General features: G+C 36.6%; 2 protein-coding genes across 2 annotated transcripts; one reads left to right on the top strand and one right to left on the bottom strand.

Moving 5' to 3' along the window:
* The first annotated feature begins 500 nt into the window (after positions 1-500).
* LOC110776973 (uncharacterized) lies at positions 501-8,926 on the top strand. The gene is made up of 4 exons (XM_021981542.2): positions 501-4,126; positions 4,433-4,689; positions 5,699-6,289; positions 6,412-8,926. The coding sequence occupies exons 1-4, from the start codon at positions 770-772 to the stop codon at positions 8,771-8,773; spliced, it is 6,567 nt and encodes a 2,188-aa protein (XP_021837234.2). The 5' UTR covers positions 501-769; the 3' UTR covers positions 8,774-8,926.
* A 1,594-nt stretch (positions 8,927-10,520) lies between these two features.
* On the bottom strand, positions 10,521-11,856 carry LOC110776975 (ubiquitin). Its single transcript, XM_021981543.2, has 4 exons — positions 11,544-11,856; positions 11,247-11,333; positions 10,994-11,117; positions 10,521-10,812 (listed from the first exon to the last, which is right to left on the bottom strand). Exons 1-4 carry the CDS (start codon positions 11,644-11,646, stop codon positions 10,698-10,700), a joined length of 429 nt encoding a protein of 142 aa, XP_021837235.1. The 5' UTR covers positions 11,647-11,856; the 3' UTR covers positions 10,521-10,697.
* Between the last annotated feature and the right edge of the window lie 4,569 nt (positions 11,857-16,425).

Raw genomic sequence — 16,425 nt, 5'->3', positions numbered from 1 at the left:
TCCCTACCAAGTTCAGCCCCAATCACCACTGAACCAACATGCAATTGGTATTTCCTTAGTGTTGAGTAGCTGCTCTTCTTTTCGTTTATTTTTGTTGGTTCTATCTAAGTAATTTTCTGCTTTGTTGTGAGGCTTTGCCCCGAGGAAGTCTTAATCTATACTGGGTATACCATTGAAATGGTATACTAATATTCTGCATTTTTATTTAGTACCAAACCACATAATTTGATACAAGAAAAGTAGTTGTATTTTCTCATGCGATACCAAACAACATAGTTTGGTAACGTGGTTTCAGTTTTATTTGGTTCCAAACAACATAGTTTGGTACTCACAAGTCAAAGATAAATGTTACTTTTCGTGGACCAAACTCAATTTTTTACTTGAACTTACCATTTAGCCCTTAATATACCGACTGAAGTTACTATTTTGACCTTAGTATACCATTTTAATGGTATACCTAGTATAGATTCAGAAAACCTCCTTTGCCCCTCCTTTTTCACCAAAAAGAAATAAAATTGTCACCGAACTACAGGACCGGAGTACGGACTTCCGTACCACCACTTGGGGTTTTAAGTTTTAACGTTGCTTTTTTCTAGGGTTTTGGCCGGTACTCCTCACTCTCCCGGCACACTAGTTAGCAGAGAAAGGCGGCGTAGGCGGCCGAGTCAGCTCCGAAGCTTCAACAGCTAAGTCAATCTCACTTTCTCTCTCTCTTTGATTTAGTTGCAGTATTGCAAACCCTACAAAATACCCATTTCTCCATTACAAAATGTCAGCAAAATGGCGAGCTTTGCAACATCGCCATCGTTATGCATACAGTGCTGTCAATTTTCCACAATCTTACAGTGATTCCATAACACAATTGCAATCTGATGAATCGTGTCAAAAATTTGTCACTGAATTAGCACATCTTGCTTCCCTTAATTCCATTTATACCCAAGTTAATCATGTGAAGAATGTGGCTGTTGCGTTCAATGATTTTCTATTAAGCGCTGTTGATGAAAACTTAGTTTTGGTAGCGTCGAAGTTGTTCTTGGCACTTCTGTTTTTTGAGAATTCACTGCCTTTGCATAGGACTATGTTATCTGTTCTTTCGAAGAATCGGAAGTTTTGGGGTTTGATTGGTGGGTGTTTTCGAGAGCTTTGTGAGGACTACGGTGTATTGTGTGGGAAAGGGAAGCGGTTTTGTGTGTCGAGGGTGGCGTTGTCGATGATGAGCACCCCGAAGTTGGGGTATTTGGTGGATGTTGTAGATGAGTGTTGTGTGTTGGTGGCTTTAGATGTTGTTGCTGGATTGAATAATGTGGTTGCAGAGACGAATGGGTCAGCACGGCCTTCACCCCTTGTGATGGAACAATGCCAAGAGGCTTTGTCTTGCTTGTATTATTTGCTTCAGCGGTTTCCTTCAAGAATCGCTAATTCGGTTAACTCTCATACCGGACTGGTCTCTAATGATTCTAGTCTTTCAGAAATGATTGTTGGGGTCATTGTAGGTATACTTAAATCATCTGCGTTCTCGAGGGACTGTTTTGTTGCAGGTGGTGTGAGTTTCTGTGCTGCACTTCAAGTGTTGCTTAGTCCTCAGGAGCTAGGGTATCTTATTCTGGAAGGTGTGTTTGAACGAAAAACATGTAGTTTGGTAAGTCATTCAGATAGTGAGTATAAGAACGCTTTCAGTAAAATTCCTTATGATGGAGATTTGTGTTTTGAACTCCGGAAATTTTCTCCGTTAAGTAGACTTTGCTTCATAAGAGGGGTCCTTACTGCAATTTCAAGAACGGTGCTCAATTATCATTTTGTTGTAGAAACAGAGGGATCCGAGTTTGATGGTGCTGGTGAAAATGGTAATAGGTGTTTACAGAGTATATTGTATGATTGTATATTGCCTGAGCTTTGCCAGTACTGTGAGAATCCAAGTGATAGCCATTTTAATTTTCATGCTTTGACGGTGATGCAAATCTGTTTGCAACAGATCAAAACATCTATTATGGCTGATCTTGTTGGTGTGAATACTGAGTTTGAACCAATCTCAGAGGAGCTAGGAGCCCGTGTACTCAGGATCATATGGAATAACCTTGAAGACCCTTTAAGCCAAACTGTGAAACAAGTTCATCTTATATTTGATCTTTTCTTAGACATTAAAGCCACTATCTATAGGGGTGATGGTTGTGTAAATTTTAATACATTCCTAGAGAAGATTGCAGCTGATCTTCTGTGTCTTGGTGCGCGTTGTAAGGGTAGGTATGTTCCTTTAGCTTCTCTCACTAAGAGGCTGGGAGCCAAAACTCTCCTTGGCATGAGCCCCAATCTGTTATTTGAAGTGGTACAAGCATACATCGATGATGATGTCTGCTCTGCAGCCACAACATTTTTGAGATGTTTCCTTGAGTGTTTGCGTGATGAGTGCTGGGGAAGCAATGGTGTGGAAAAAGGGTATGAGATATACCGTGGTCATTGTTTGCATCCATTTCTATATGGACTTGCTTCTGGTGTCTCTAAGTTGCGCTCAAATTTGAACACCTATGCTTTGCCAAGTTTACTGGAAGTTGATGTTGATAGTATATTTCATATGCTTTCCTTCCTTTCAATTGGTGTTGGAGTTGAAACTAGCTTGGTATACGCTGAGCTGAGCTGTTTGGGCATTTCATTTGGTATTGAGCAGAAAGTGGCTGTTTTGATCTCTTTGCTTAAAGTATCTCGTTCACTTGCACTGTTCGAAGGGGATATTGAGTCAAGTCATGATCCTGCAACTCCAGCAAAAGGGTGCACGATCGAGGAAGAACACGCTTTAATCCATATGAAGGGGATTCCGGTTAAAATTCCAGCTGAGTGGCTTGCACTGGCATTGACTCATGTAGATGAGTCGCTTCGGGTAGATGCGGCCGAAACACTTTTCTTGAGCCCTAAGACAGCCAGTCTTCCTTCTGCCTTAGAACTCAATCTGATGAGAGTATCAGTGCCTTTGAACATGAGATGTTGCGCAACAGCTTTCCAGATGAAGTGGGCCAGTTTGTTTAGAAAGTTCTTTTCTCGGGTTCGTACTGCTTTGGAGAGACAAATCAAACAAGGGACCTGGCAACCATCTGACTGGAGAGAAAATGATACACCTACTCTACATAAAAGTGGTGATGAGATTATTGTTAGCCGAGCAGATAACCTATACAAGTTTATGAAATGGTTGAGTTGCTTTCTATTTTTCTCATGCTATCCTTCAGCTCCTTATGAGAGAAAAATCATGGCAATGGAGCTAATTATGATAATGGTTAATGTTTGGTCCATAGTACCTCCATTAAAAGGAAATGGTGGTTTTCTATCTACTGAAAACCTTTATCTTTTTGGTGAAGGACTTACTACACCTGATTCAACAATGTTATTAGTTGGCTCGATAATTGATAGTTGGGATAGACTGAGAGAGAGTTCTTTCCGCATACTACTAAAATTTCCCACACCCCTTCCTGGAATCTCAAGTGAACACAAGGTGCAAGAAGTTATATTATGGGCGAAAAAGTTGGTTTGCAGTCCACGTGTCAGAGAAAGTGATGCTGGGGCTTTGGCTTTAAGGCTCTTATTCCGTAAGTACGTTCTGGATCTAGGTTGGATCGTTGGAGCTTCAGTAAACGTTACTTGCCAGAAGTCGGAGGCTGGACTTCCATCTGAGGAATATCAAAATTCAGAACCCAAATTCCCAATTGTTCTATATATTAACTCACTTATAGATTGGCTGCACGCTACTGCGGAGGAAGGAGAGAAGGATCTATTGGAAGCCTGCAAGAATAGCTTTGCTCATGGTGTCTTGCTTGCTTTAAGATATACTTTTGAGGAATTAGATTGGAACTCTGATGTGGCCTTTTGTAGCATTCCTGAGATGAGAAGTGCATTGGGGAAGCTCCTGGAGTTGGTGATGCGGATAACATCCCTGGCACTTGGGGTGGTTTCTGCTGACGCTTGGCATCTGCCACAAGATATGGATGATATCGAAGATGACAGTTTTCTTATGGAGAATCCGGGTGAGATAGTTATGCCATCATCCTCTGTGGAATGTGAAGCAAAAGATCTGAAGGAGAAGGAAGATATCAGACCAACAGAGCAGATTGTTATGGTTGGATGTTGGCTTGCTATGAAAGAGGTATGTTCTTTTTTATCTATAAGAAGATATGTATTTTTAGTGGGATGGGATAAACACGCTAATGAATAAATTTCTTCGTGATCATTACTTATCTGAATTTTAAGGGGTTAACGTGATAAAGATTTGAAATTTATTCAAGGTCCTCAGTAGGAGGGAGGTTATTATTGTTTCCCTCCTATTAGCCCCAATACTAAACACCATCAACCGTTTCACACACACGCGCGCGCACATTCACGCGCGCTCACAAGCCATCATCATGTGTATATTTCTAACAAACCGATCCTTCTTAAATCTATTTTTTTCCAGGTCAGTCTTCTTCTTGGAACCATTATTAGAAAAATTCCCTTGCCAATTGCCACATCCATTGGTGAAGGATCGGTTGAAGTTGCAATGGATCATTTGTTGCCCACGTCTGATGTAGTCCTTGATGTGAGCCAACTTGAGGTCATTGGGAACCACTTTTTGGAAGTCCTCCTTAAAATGAAACATAATGGTGCTATCGATAAAACGAGAGCCGGGTTTTCTGCTCTTTGCAACCGTTTGCTGTGCTCTGATGATCCAAGGTCTGTTGCTTTGCTGACTTCTAAATTTTAATGCATATTGTTTACGCAGTGTTGTCTGAGTTTTAAAATTGTGGTACCCTCATACCCTGTATTAGTGTGCTCTGCCTGGTTGTCTCCAAGTCAAGATTAATATCCTTTTTAGTGTTGCTTAGGGCATTGGGACCATTATAGAGAAAACAGTCTCTGTGACTGAGTGTGCACACCATTGGTGTAGACAAAGATGAGACGATGCAAAACATAGTATTTGTAACAACTACATCTGTTTGGGGCACATGTTTACCCTTGAAGTGGTGATGTAGCATTTATTTTATTGATTATGAAAAATATTATTAAGTTTTGTCTTTCTGTGTAGAGGACCATCACTGCATTTGTTGTCAAAATGGCAACCCTTGTTCCACTCGATTCTGGGTTAGAGATTAGTAACCGATTATGCTAGATGCATAAACTAGAATGAAGTTGATCAAGACATATACTTCTCTAATTACTGATGCTTTGATCACTTTCTCTTAATCTCTCTATCATTTTCTCCTTTATCCCTGCCCTTGTCCTCTGAAGTTCGGTAGTAGTCAAGAAAAAGCCTCATTTTCTGTTCCATGTAAGGTTAATTGTTTCCATGCTGAAGTTTGACCTCAATGTCTAGGTTGAACTATTGCTGCTTGACTGCTTCACATCTTTCTAAAGCAAATGAACCACCTTTGATAGTAAAAAGAGCGTCTTCCATCTCGACATTTCCCCAACTCTTGTTTCAGGTTTTAGCATTATTATTCAAAATAGCCTTTGACTAGTAGGAATGAGGTGTTGTACATCCGGAATCCTTAGGCTGCCTCAGCAGAAGTAATTTTGACGGTTATTGTTGCCGTATAAAGGTTATTGGACTTGTTCAACCAAGTCTTTTTAAAAAATGCTTTCACATCATGCAATATTTTACAAAAATGTTAAAATAGTAGCTTATGCGTTTGATAACTATGTGCATGGTGAATCTACTTCTGAGCGATGTCTGCTTCTGTAGGCTTTGTCAGCTGACAGAATCATGGATGGATCAGCTTATGGAAAGAACTGCAGCCAAGGGACAAACAGTAGATGACTTGCTAAGAAGAAGTGCAGGTATACCTGCTGCATTTAGTGCATTTTTTCTCTCGGAGCCACAAGGTGCACCAAAAAAGCTGCTACCACGGGCACTCCGCTGGTTGATTGAACTGGCTGGTGGGTCTTTGCTAGGTTTAGCTGAACCTATAGTTGACAAGTTGCAGAACGAAACAATTGTAATATCAGATGCAGAACATGACTCACTGGAGACAAATGAAATCAATGCAAACTTACGATCTGCAAAGGTTCGTGTGGAAGGTGTTATTCCAACTGTGCATGCTTTTAACGTTCTCAAAGCAGCTTTCAACGATGCCAATTTAGCAACAGATACTTCTGGTTTCGCTGCGGAAGCCATGATAATCTCCATACGTTCTTTCTCTTCTCCACATTGGGAAATTCGTAATAGTGCAGTCCTTGCATACACAGCGTTGGTCCGCCGAATGGTTGGGTTTCTTAATGTACATAAACGAGATTCAGCAAGGCGTGCTCTTACTAGTCTGGAATTTTTTCACAGGTAAAATTTAGTTTCTTTACCAGATTTTTATGCAAGTTTGTATAGTAGTATTTGATGTCTTTTTGGATCTCTGGGTTGGTTTGTCCATCTGTGTTTTCCTGACTGCTGCTTCTTTCTTTCAGGTATCCGTCATTGCATTCATTTGTATTTAATGAACTGAAAATCGCCACTAAGTTTTTGAAAGGTGGACAATCAAATTCTAACATGGCTAGTAATGTGCACCCAAGTTTATGCCCTGTGTTGATCCTGTTATCAAGGCTTAAGCCTTCACCCATTGCAAGTGAAGCAGGAGACTGCTTAGATCCTTTCCTATTCATGCCATTTATACAAAGGTGCTCAACACAAAGAAATTTGCGTATTCGTGTCCTTGCATCAAGAGCACTGACAGGTCTGGTTTCTAATGAGAAATTGCATATGGTCTTGCTTGATATTGCCTCTGGGTTGCCAGATTCCGTCAATCAAACAGATAATACACAAAGCTGTCATACACACTCTTCTGCTCAGTTTAACGCCATTCATGGGATACTCTTACAGTTAAGTGCCCTTTTAGATGCCAATTGTAGAAACCTTGCTGACTTTTCACTGAAATATATGCTTCTCAGTGACTTAATCAAGAAACTTAATAACTGTTCATGGATTGGAAGTCCCACATCGTGTCCATGTCCCATTCTCAATTCATCTTTCTTGAAGGTACTTGATCATATGCTCAGTATTGCTGGAACACGCCAGGCAAGCAAAATTTATGATGTCATTTGTAGCTTTCTTTCAAAACTTTCCTTAGAGTGCTTGACTGAAGAATCTGAGTTATCATTCCATGATCCAACTGCTGTAGAACTTCGCAAACAAGCTGCAATATCTTATTTTCACTCTGTGTATCTATATGAAGAAGATACTGTTGAAGGAATCTCACTGCCGAAACAGTCTTCTCCTGTTAATACGCTGACGGAAAAATCTCCTGTTAATGGTTTTGGTGTTGAGGGAAAACTAACCTGTTATATGTCAGATGCTTCATATGAAGTACGTCTTGCAACATTAAAGTGGCTTCTCCAGTTTGTTAAGACTACTGCAAAAGATGTGGGTGAGGATCAAAATAGCAGTGAGGTTGCGGCAATAGCTCACTGGGCAAAGGCTAATCTACAAACAACTTTGATTAGTCTCTTGTCCTTGGAAACTAATCATAAATGTCGCTACTATATTCTGAGGATTATCTTTGCTTGGAACCTGTTGCAGTTTCAAAGATCAAGTGATAAATGTCCAGGAGACAATGTATGTATTGGAGAGATGGATTTCGACTCAGTTGTGCACTTTTGGAATAAATTGGTTTCCATACATGAGTCTGTGAGACATACAAAAACTCTGGAAACACTTATATGCTGCTTTGGATTGTGTGTAAAGCGCTTTGTAAGTTCTCTTAAGAGAATTCTTCCCAATGTCCACAATGGAAAATCTGAAGAGTTGGACAGATGCTCCCATTTATGCGGATGGATCAAACATTTTGTCTGCGTTATCAAGCAGTACAGTGATGCATCTCAGCAAGTAAACTTGCGCAAGGCTGCTGCAGAATCACTGGTGGCATCTGGATTGTTGGAACAAGCTGAATTTATCAGTTCGCTTGTCACCAATGGCAGCATTCCTTCTGAAAACTGTGAACAGGAGTTTGAGTTACTGAATTCTGCTAACATGTTGGGCTATCTTATATTGGATATCTGGTTCACATGCATCAAGTTGCTAGAAGATGAGGATGTTTTCATCAGAAAGGAGCTTGCATTGGAGGTACAAAAATGTTTCCCTCAACAGTTTCGGGGACGTTCTCTTACAGTTGTGGTTCCTTCTCAGGTGGAAAGAGTGATTGAACTTTGCTTTGAGCTCCTATCGTTGAACTTTGGCCACTGGGACAGGTATATTGATTATCTTTTGAGATGGATATCAGATGCTGCGAGCTATGTTGTGCCCGATGGTGATCTTGTTCGACGGGTTTTTGACAAGGAAATCGATAATTATCATGAAGAGAAGTTGCTTATTTGTCAAATTTGCTGTTCTAGTTTGGAGAATCTCAAGCTCTCTGAAACTCAGGGACCCAAATTACTCACTTTTTTGGGGTCATGGAGAGGCCACTTCTTCAGTCAGTTGACGCTTGCTTGCGAACATATAAGGAAGATCGAAGGAGCTAATTGGATCGGTGGTGTGGGAAATCACAAGGATGCGTTTCTACCTTTATACGGAAATCTCCTTGGCTTCTATGTCCTTTCAAAGTGCATTTTACGTGCAGCAGGTGAAGATGGTATGTGTCTTCTCGCAGATGTTGTTGAACTGGAGAAGTCCATCAGACCATTTCTTACCAACCCTTTGATCTGTAACTTGTATATCCTAGTTGTTAGACTACACGAAGAAATGGTTGGAGCTTCGGACAACCATTTGATCTCTAACTTGCTGAAAGATATCCAGATTTGGGACAGTTTCAATCCCTATTTCCTACTCAGGTGACGACTATTCGTGTTGAATAGAATATCTACTCAATTTTTCTCACGCATTCCCTCCATTTTTTTTTCTGATTATAAGTACACTATAGTCATACATAAAACAGTCAAGTTTTGAAATTCTCTATATAAGATCGCTCATTGTTTACTTTGTGCTTAATGCTTGTATGGTAAATGCTTATGCAAAACCTTGTGTTGTGGCTACTGAGTTTGGGACTATGGACAATTTATTCTTAACAATCTAATCTAATATATAAAGGGAGTTTTTTCAAGAGCATTTAAAAGCGTCCACGTGAAATTATCTAGTCACATAATCAAATATTCATTTTATTTTAAACAATGAGATAAAATTGGATTAATACTAAGCAAATCAAGATGATAAACTATTTATAAATGATAAAATTACAATCTAGTGTAAACAACGTAAAAGATAATCAATAACATAAAAAGATAGAATCGCAATAGACTATGTTGATCGGGACTTCAGGAGTACCGTACAATGTAAATGTAAATGTCCACGACAAGGCTTAGATCCTCTCGACACTGAAAGAGAACGTATGGTTTGTTGGGAATTCCACCGGCGCTAAATTTTTGAACTTTACAATGGAAGCTTGAGATGAGAGATGAGAGAAAAAGAAGATTGAGGTTATGGTGGTATACACTGCCTTGGCTGTAACTTCTTCTATAGATTGTGTTAGATGTGAGATTTGTAGGCTACTAGAGGATCTTCGACGATATCAACAAAACGTAATAATAAGTTTAAACCATTAATCTCTCATACAGTACTAAACACCAACAACTTTTACTCTCTTTTTTCATAGTTTATACGAAGTACGGAGTATTGTATTATTATTATTATCTATTACTATATACTTCCTCCATTTTTTTATTATTGCACCATTTGGGTTGGGCACAAGATTTAAGAATGGGGGTTAATAGGTGATAAATGACAAATATACCCATGTGATCTAAGTACAAATGTGATTTAACAAATGATGATAAGGATATAAATGTCATTTTATGTGGATAAACTTACCAAAAAAGGAAATGGTGCAATTAATATGCAACTTCCGAAAAAGGAAAACAGTGCAATTATAAAAAAATGGAGGAAGTACTAAAATAGATATCATGATGACACGTGTCATAATTATTCTAAATTGGTAATATTTTAGTCAAATCGCTATATTAATAACGGAAAATTTATCACTCAATATTTTGGTCAAATTACCATATTAGCATTTTAAAAATGCATATTAGATGAATAAATTTAAACGAGTATGTTAAAAATGTTATAACTATGCAATAGTTTGGGAGATATTCAGTTAAATATTATGTGAAAAAAGAACGGGATCTAATCTAGTAAAGTAATAATTAGGAGTATTTTAGGTTTTGAATTGTGATGTAGATCTTTGATGACTAGCTATAGGTTTTGTAAGCCCTTTAGAATACTTCAAAACTCAATGCGATTCAGTTTTTTTTTTATCCTTTATAAGTAATTCAAAATTAATTCCTTAATCATATGCATTTATTGCCCATATAGCAATTTCTATGTGTTGAAAATAATACATTATCATATTTTCACCGTGAGTTATCCAACATATTATGGGCACAAAACTAAACTATGATAATAGTTTTCATAGTAAGATTATAGTTAGGTAGTTAGGTAATTCAGTAGTCTGATTTCTTTCCCATATACGGAGTATTCATTATTTCATATACCGGGTGTAGATTTATTTTGTAAAGAGCAATAAATATTATGAATAGAAAATGATGGAATATTATAAAATGGGAATAATAATGTGAGTAAAAATTCGGTTTTGAGAGTCATGAGTTGACAATAAATCCTTGGCAAAATAAAGAAAATGATACTTTAATTGAGTAGTAATGAAATGATGAGATAGATATATAGTTGTACGCGCGCTTGTATGATTCTATCCCCTGCTACCACCATTAGTAAAAATAACAGCCTTGCGCCTTAACTGATTGGAGTGTCCACATTTCTTCTTGCGGCAATTTGTAGCCCTCAAAGGTAGGCGAGCATAGCACCTGTCAATCACATAATTCACATCACAATTAATGTAAGCACTACCTGTCAATCACATATATAATTCACATCACAATTAATGTAAGCACTACAGAGTACAGATACGACTGTTGCTTAGACAACAATATAAAACGTCTACAATTCAATTCTCTCCTCTAAACGTCTAAAATAAAATAATCTTACTTGCGGCAAATGAGCTTGTTTTGATTAGTTTTACGAGCCAAATCCGCCATATAGGGTGCGTAAGGTTGTTTTCCAGATCCTCCTCCACCTCCCCTGAGCCTCAACACCAGATGAATAGTTGATTCTACACATGATATGCCAGCAACAGCCAACAGTACAAAGTTACAAACCAAAAATCAATCCATTACTAACAACCAAAACAAACTAATTAACCTTACACAAAATTTAATAACTAGCATAGAAACAAACTAACCTTTCTGGATGTTGTAATCAGCAACAGTACGGTCATCCTCCAATTGCTTTCCGGCAAAGATCAGTCGTTGCTGGTCCGGTGGAATACCTTCAAAAAGCCAATACAACTTTAACTTAGTATTTTAAATTACAATAAAATTCAAACTACCTCGATCATCAGAATTAATTCAAACTACCTCGATCATCAGAATTAATTACAAGATAAAATCAAGATATATATTATACCAAGTATTGTTCTATTAAAAAAGAAGAATGTAAAGAACAAATTAAATCATATATATTGTGCCTTAAAATTTACCTTCCTTGTCTTGAATCTTGGCCTTAAGATTGTTGATGGTGTCGCTACTTTCGACCTCGAGAGTGACAGTTTTGCCGGTAAGAGTTTTCACGAATATCTGCATCTTCTCTATTCTCTTTTCAAGGATAACGATGTAAGGAAAATTGTATTGTGATTGTGATTGTGATTGTGATTGTGATTGTGAAAACCTTTAGGATGTGAGTATGTATTTATAGGTAAGACTGTAAGAGTTTTAGGGTTATTGGTGTTTGGAACCCACCGAAAACCTCGCCCCAAGGCTTCACTTTCGTTGGAGACGTGATGACGTGGGATACGAAAACCTCGCCCCAAGCCTTCTCTTTTATGCAATTATATTAACCGCCATCCTATTTTAAATATTGAAATAAATATATACCAAGTACTACGTATTTAATATCGTCATAACACCAGGAATTTGTTCACGCGTATGAGATTATATAAAAATTAAAAATTGTGTTATGAATAATAAACGAAATGCTAGAAAAAATTATCTAAAAAAATCTAATATATATATATATATATATATATATATATATATATATATATATATATATATATATATATATATAAATAAAGGGGAGTTTTTTGGAGATCATTCGGAGCGTCACGTAAGAATGTACAGTCACAAAATCATTATTAATATATTTTAATTAATTAAAAAAAGATAAATTAAAACAAAATCATTATATATTAATATATTTTAATTAATTAAAAAAAAGATAAATTAAAATTTGCGTTTCCGTTGGAATGTTAGGTATCAAAATCTTACTTTATCTTAAGAATCCTAACACCATAAAAGTGCTAACACCTAAAAATTTCGTTGGAATGTTATTTACATTTACATTAGAATTTTATTTACATTACAATTCTACTTGCATTAAAACAAAATCATTATTAATATATTTTAATTAATTAAAAAAAAGATAGATACATAATATGATAAAGATAGATTCCAACAAAATATTATCTTACTTTTCTTTTACCTTTTTGTATATATATACATATAAGCTCACGGCTACCAAAAATATAATCCTACTTGAAAAATCCACAAAACTCACGGTTGATGGTATAATTTTAGTTAATTAGGCCCATGCATGTAGCCGTAATTAATATACGAGCACACAATTATATAATGGTATACGGAGTACGAAGTACGAAGTAGTTTGCATGGATCAAAGGAACCTTCATGTGTTTGAAGCTTTCATCTTAATAGCCTTCACAATTTTAGTTGAAGTTGCGTTATAAATGTCGTGACTAGTAAATTGGTTCTCTCCTTAATTGCTTCAATTGTTTCCTTTTTTCAATTCTCCTCCTACCTTCTCAGACCCCTCTTATTCTTTAGATGTTTAGAGATCTGAATATTTCAAAGGCTCTAGATATTTAGATATTATTAGATGTTATTAGATGTTTCCTTTTTTAAGCAAGTCCATTATGTTGGAGATAAACAATTTGTATTGGTTTAAGCATTGTAAAGAGAGAACAAAAACAGGTTCAAGATTATGCGCTGCATATATAAACTAATGTTGCGACAACAGGTTTTCCGTATATAAGATGTACACTACAAAAGCAAGGTGAACTCTACCCTATAATCACACATAAAACCATTAATCACAACCGTGAGAGGTGATGGATGAAAAGAGGCAAACAAGTAAACCAATACATAAACACAATTTAATTTTAGCCTAAACTGTAACAACTTTAATTGATATAGTTTAGGCTACACTTTAGGCTATTAACAACATTATTTTTAATAGCTGAGTCCAACATTATTTTTAATAGTTGACTCCAACATATTATACTAAACCAAAATAATGGTCAACCTTACATAAATGAATCTAAATTTGAGGTCTTATACTGAAACAATAGACGAACTATTAAAAATAATGTATGGTGTGATAGCTCCTGATCAATTTTTAATAAGTATTCACTTCTCTAATGTATGGTGTGATTCTGATCCAATTTTTTTCTCAGTTTGGATTGTGTTTTTCAGTTGGAATTTGAGTCAGATAATTAGTAATGAAATGCTAATACTTTTTAAGGAGTCTATAATTAACATAGCATCATTATTATCTTTAAAATATTCCATATGAATAAAATGTTCTAACGAAAATTTATCATATTCTATCTCTTCTATGAAACGGAAATATGGTTCATATCGGAAAATATTATCAGAAAAAGAAATATTGCCAGAATCTGAAATATTGTTGGAAACAGAAATATTACCGGAATCGGAAATATTGTCGAAATCGGAAAATATTACCCGAATCGAAAATATTGACGAAAACGTAAATATTGTTCGAATCGGAAATAAATTCTGGAATTAGATAACGAATCGGAAGCGCGACGAGCGACTGCTCGACGAGCAAGCCTGCAAGATGCAAGGCCCAACGCAAGCGCCAGGCCCAACGCCCACCAAGCTTGCGCGCACGGAGCAGTGCCCATGGGCCAAGCAAGTGCAGCAGCGGCCAGCGATGGGCCGCGTGCTGTGAGCTTAGGCGCTAAGCCACAAGCAGCAACGTGGGCCTCAAGCCACGCACGCTGCAAAGGCTGGCCGGTCCGAATGCTTGGCTTGTGCGCTAAGCAAGCCTAGGTGCCAAGTTTACTTGCGCGTCAAGTAGCTTGGGCCTTAAGCTATTGTTTTCCTAATCCTACAATAATTAGACTTCTAGGTGTTTGATAATTCCTAGAGTTTTAATAAATATAGTTAACTAGAATCCTAATGGGTTTAGTTATTTGATTCCTAGTAGGATTACAATTCTCTATTTCCACCCTATAAATATGTGGTTCATGACCACAATTTATACAACATACAATACATTAAATTCAAGGGAGAGTTTAATATTTTCCTATCACCTTTGTGAGTTTCCCGAGTGCACAAAACCTTAGAGAATATTATAGTCGGTTGAATCTAAGGCGGATCCGGACGTGTTGTGAACTTGCTACGGAGGGGGACATTTGGAGTCCTTTACTTGTTCTTTTTCGGTTCGGGAGCAGCTAGGGAAGGCACGCATCACATAGTATGTAAACTAAATTATGCTAATTCACTATGTGGCAATTAGTTTGAATTCCTCGCTTTTATGGTTTTTCCGCATGAATTATATTGTTCATAACCTAACAGTGGTATCACGATCCTCTAATTAATTCCATAATCAATTATAGTTAACATGGATTAAATTTTATAAATTTGCAAAGAATTAAAGGGGTGATTGCTCGAAATAATGTCCTTTTGGAGATTCGTTTCCAAAAAGACAAGTGGGAGAAAATAGACCTCGAAAGTCTTCGAGGCGAACAAAAAACATAAATGGACGTTCCGGGGGCTTTTAAAAGTTCTTCAGAAAATCCGAATGTTTATTCTTTAAGGACTTTAGAAGTGGCTCTAAAGAATAGACATCTCTTAGAAAACTTTACAAGTGCTTCAAGGAGAACAGAATGTTAAAAGGACTTTCAAGTGTCTGTTGATATTCTATTGTTTGATGTTCTATACCCAAGTAGGCATAGAGTTCAGGTCACTGAAACTATGAGATTTTTCTATTAGATAGTGAAGAAACCTACAACTTGCAGTCAAACTATTATCATGAAGATTAATGGGTTAATGACTTGTAAGAAAGCTATGACGAAACTCAGATTCCCTAAAATGGTTAGAGGCCATAGATAGACTCAAATGTTTTAGATGGTTAAAGGCCATAAAACAGAATTAATGTTTTGATGACAAAATTGAAATTTTGTTGATTTGCAAGAATAGATTAACACCTATTGGTTGCAAATTGGTTTTAAGGATGAAAACTATCAAACATGGAAGTGTGTCTTCACACAAAGCTAGATTAGTTGCTAAAGGTTACAAGAAAACTCACGACGTGGATTGTGTTAAAATCTCATGCATCATCGTAATGCTCAAGTCTATAATACAAGCAATGATTGCATATTGGTAAATATAGCAATTGGATGACAAAACATATTCCTTAATCAAATGTTGGAATAAACTATGTACATGACATGTCATAGGATATGTGGATCCAAATAATGCTTGAAATGAATGCTAGCTTATGAAATCTAAGTATGGATTTAAGCAAGCAACTGAGAATTAAGTTGTATCTTAGTGAAGCTAATAAGTATTTTAGTTTCATAAAATGTGTGACGATTCTTAGAGGTGTATAAGAAGTTTAGTGGGAGTACGTAAAACTCAATTGGTCCTATGTGTATCACACACATCTCTCTATTGTAAAATAACATTCAAATGCTAATAACTTAGATTTGAAAATTATTTATCAATGCTGGACCAAGGCGAAACTTAGTACATACTGGGTACTAAGATCTATTTACAAAGATCTTAGAACATTATTTTGGATTAAGTAATGGCGTTTACTAAATCAAATATGAAAGACTCCATTGGAGATATTCGACCCATATGAATAAATCTAAGTAATGAATGTTTGTACTATGTATAAGCATTTACTAAGTTAAACATCAAAGAATCTAATGAGATTCTTCACCTATATTATATGTCAAAGAATTTAGCTAGATTCAGTATCTACTGAAATTGGATAGCTAAAGTTACATGAATAAAATTCAATTGAGAATAATTCTTCAAAAGAATTTATCATGTATGATATAATATGAGTATCGCCAAAAATGTATCGTATGGCTTTAGGCATGACGAACATATACGAATCTCTATTGGTCTAAGTAAAGATCAACTAGATTGAGATCAAGAAAAACTTATGGTACTTAAAAAGGTACATAGGAATAGTTCTTGATTCAAGGAAATGAAGATATGCTAAATATTGATGCTACACGCATAAACACTGGCAAAGGATCAAGAGCAAGATCCCTTTGGAGTTAACCATTGGCAAGGACGGGCTACAGT

This window comes from Spinacia oleracea, chromosome 1, assembly GCF_020520425.1.
Source record: "Spinacia oleracea cultivar Varoflay chromosome 1, BTI_SOV_V1, whole genome shotgun sequence".
Lineage (NCBI taxonomy): Eukaryota > Viridiplantae > Streptophyta > Magnoliopsida > Caryophyllales > Amaranthaceae > Spinacia > Spinacia oleracea.
Note: the sequence above shows the minus strand (reverse complement) of the source record. Positions and strands in the feature narration are given on the sequence as shown.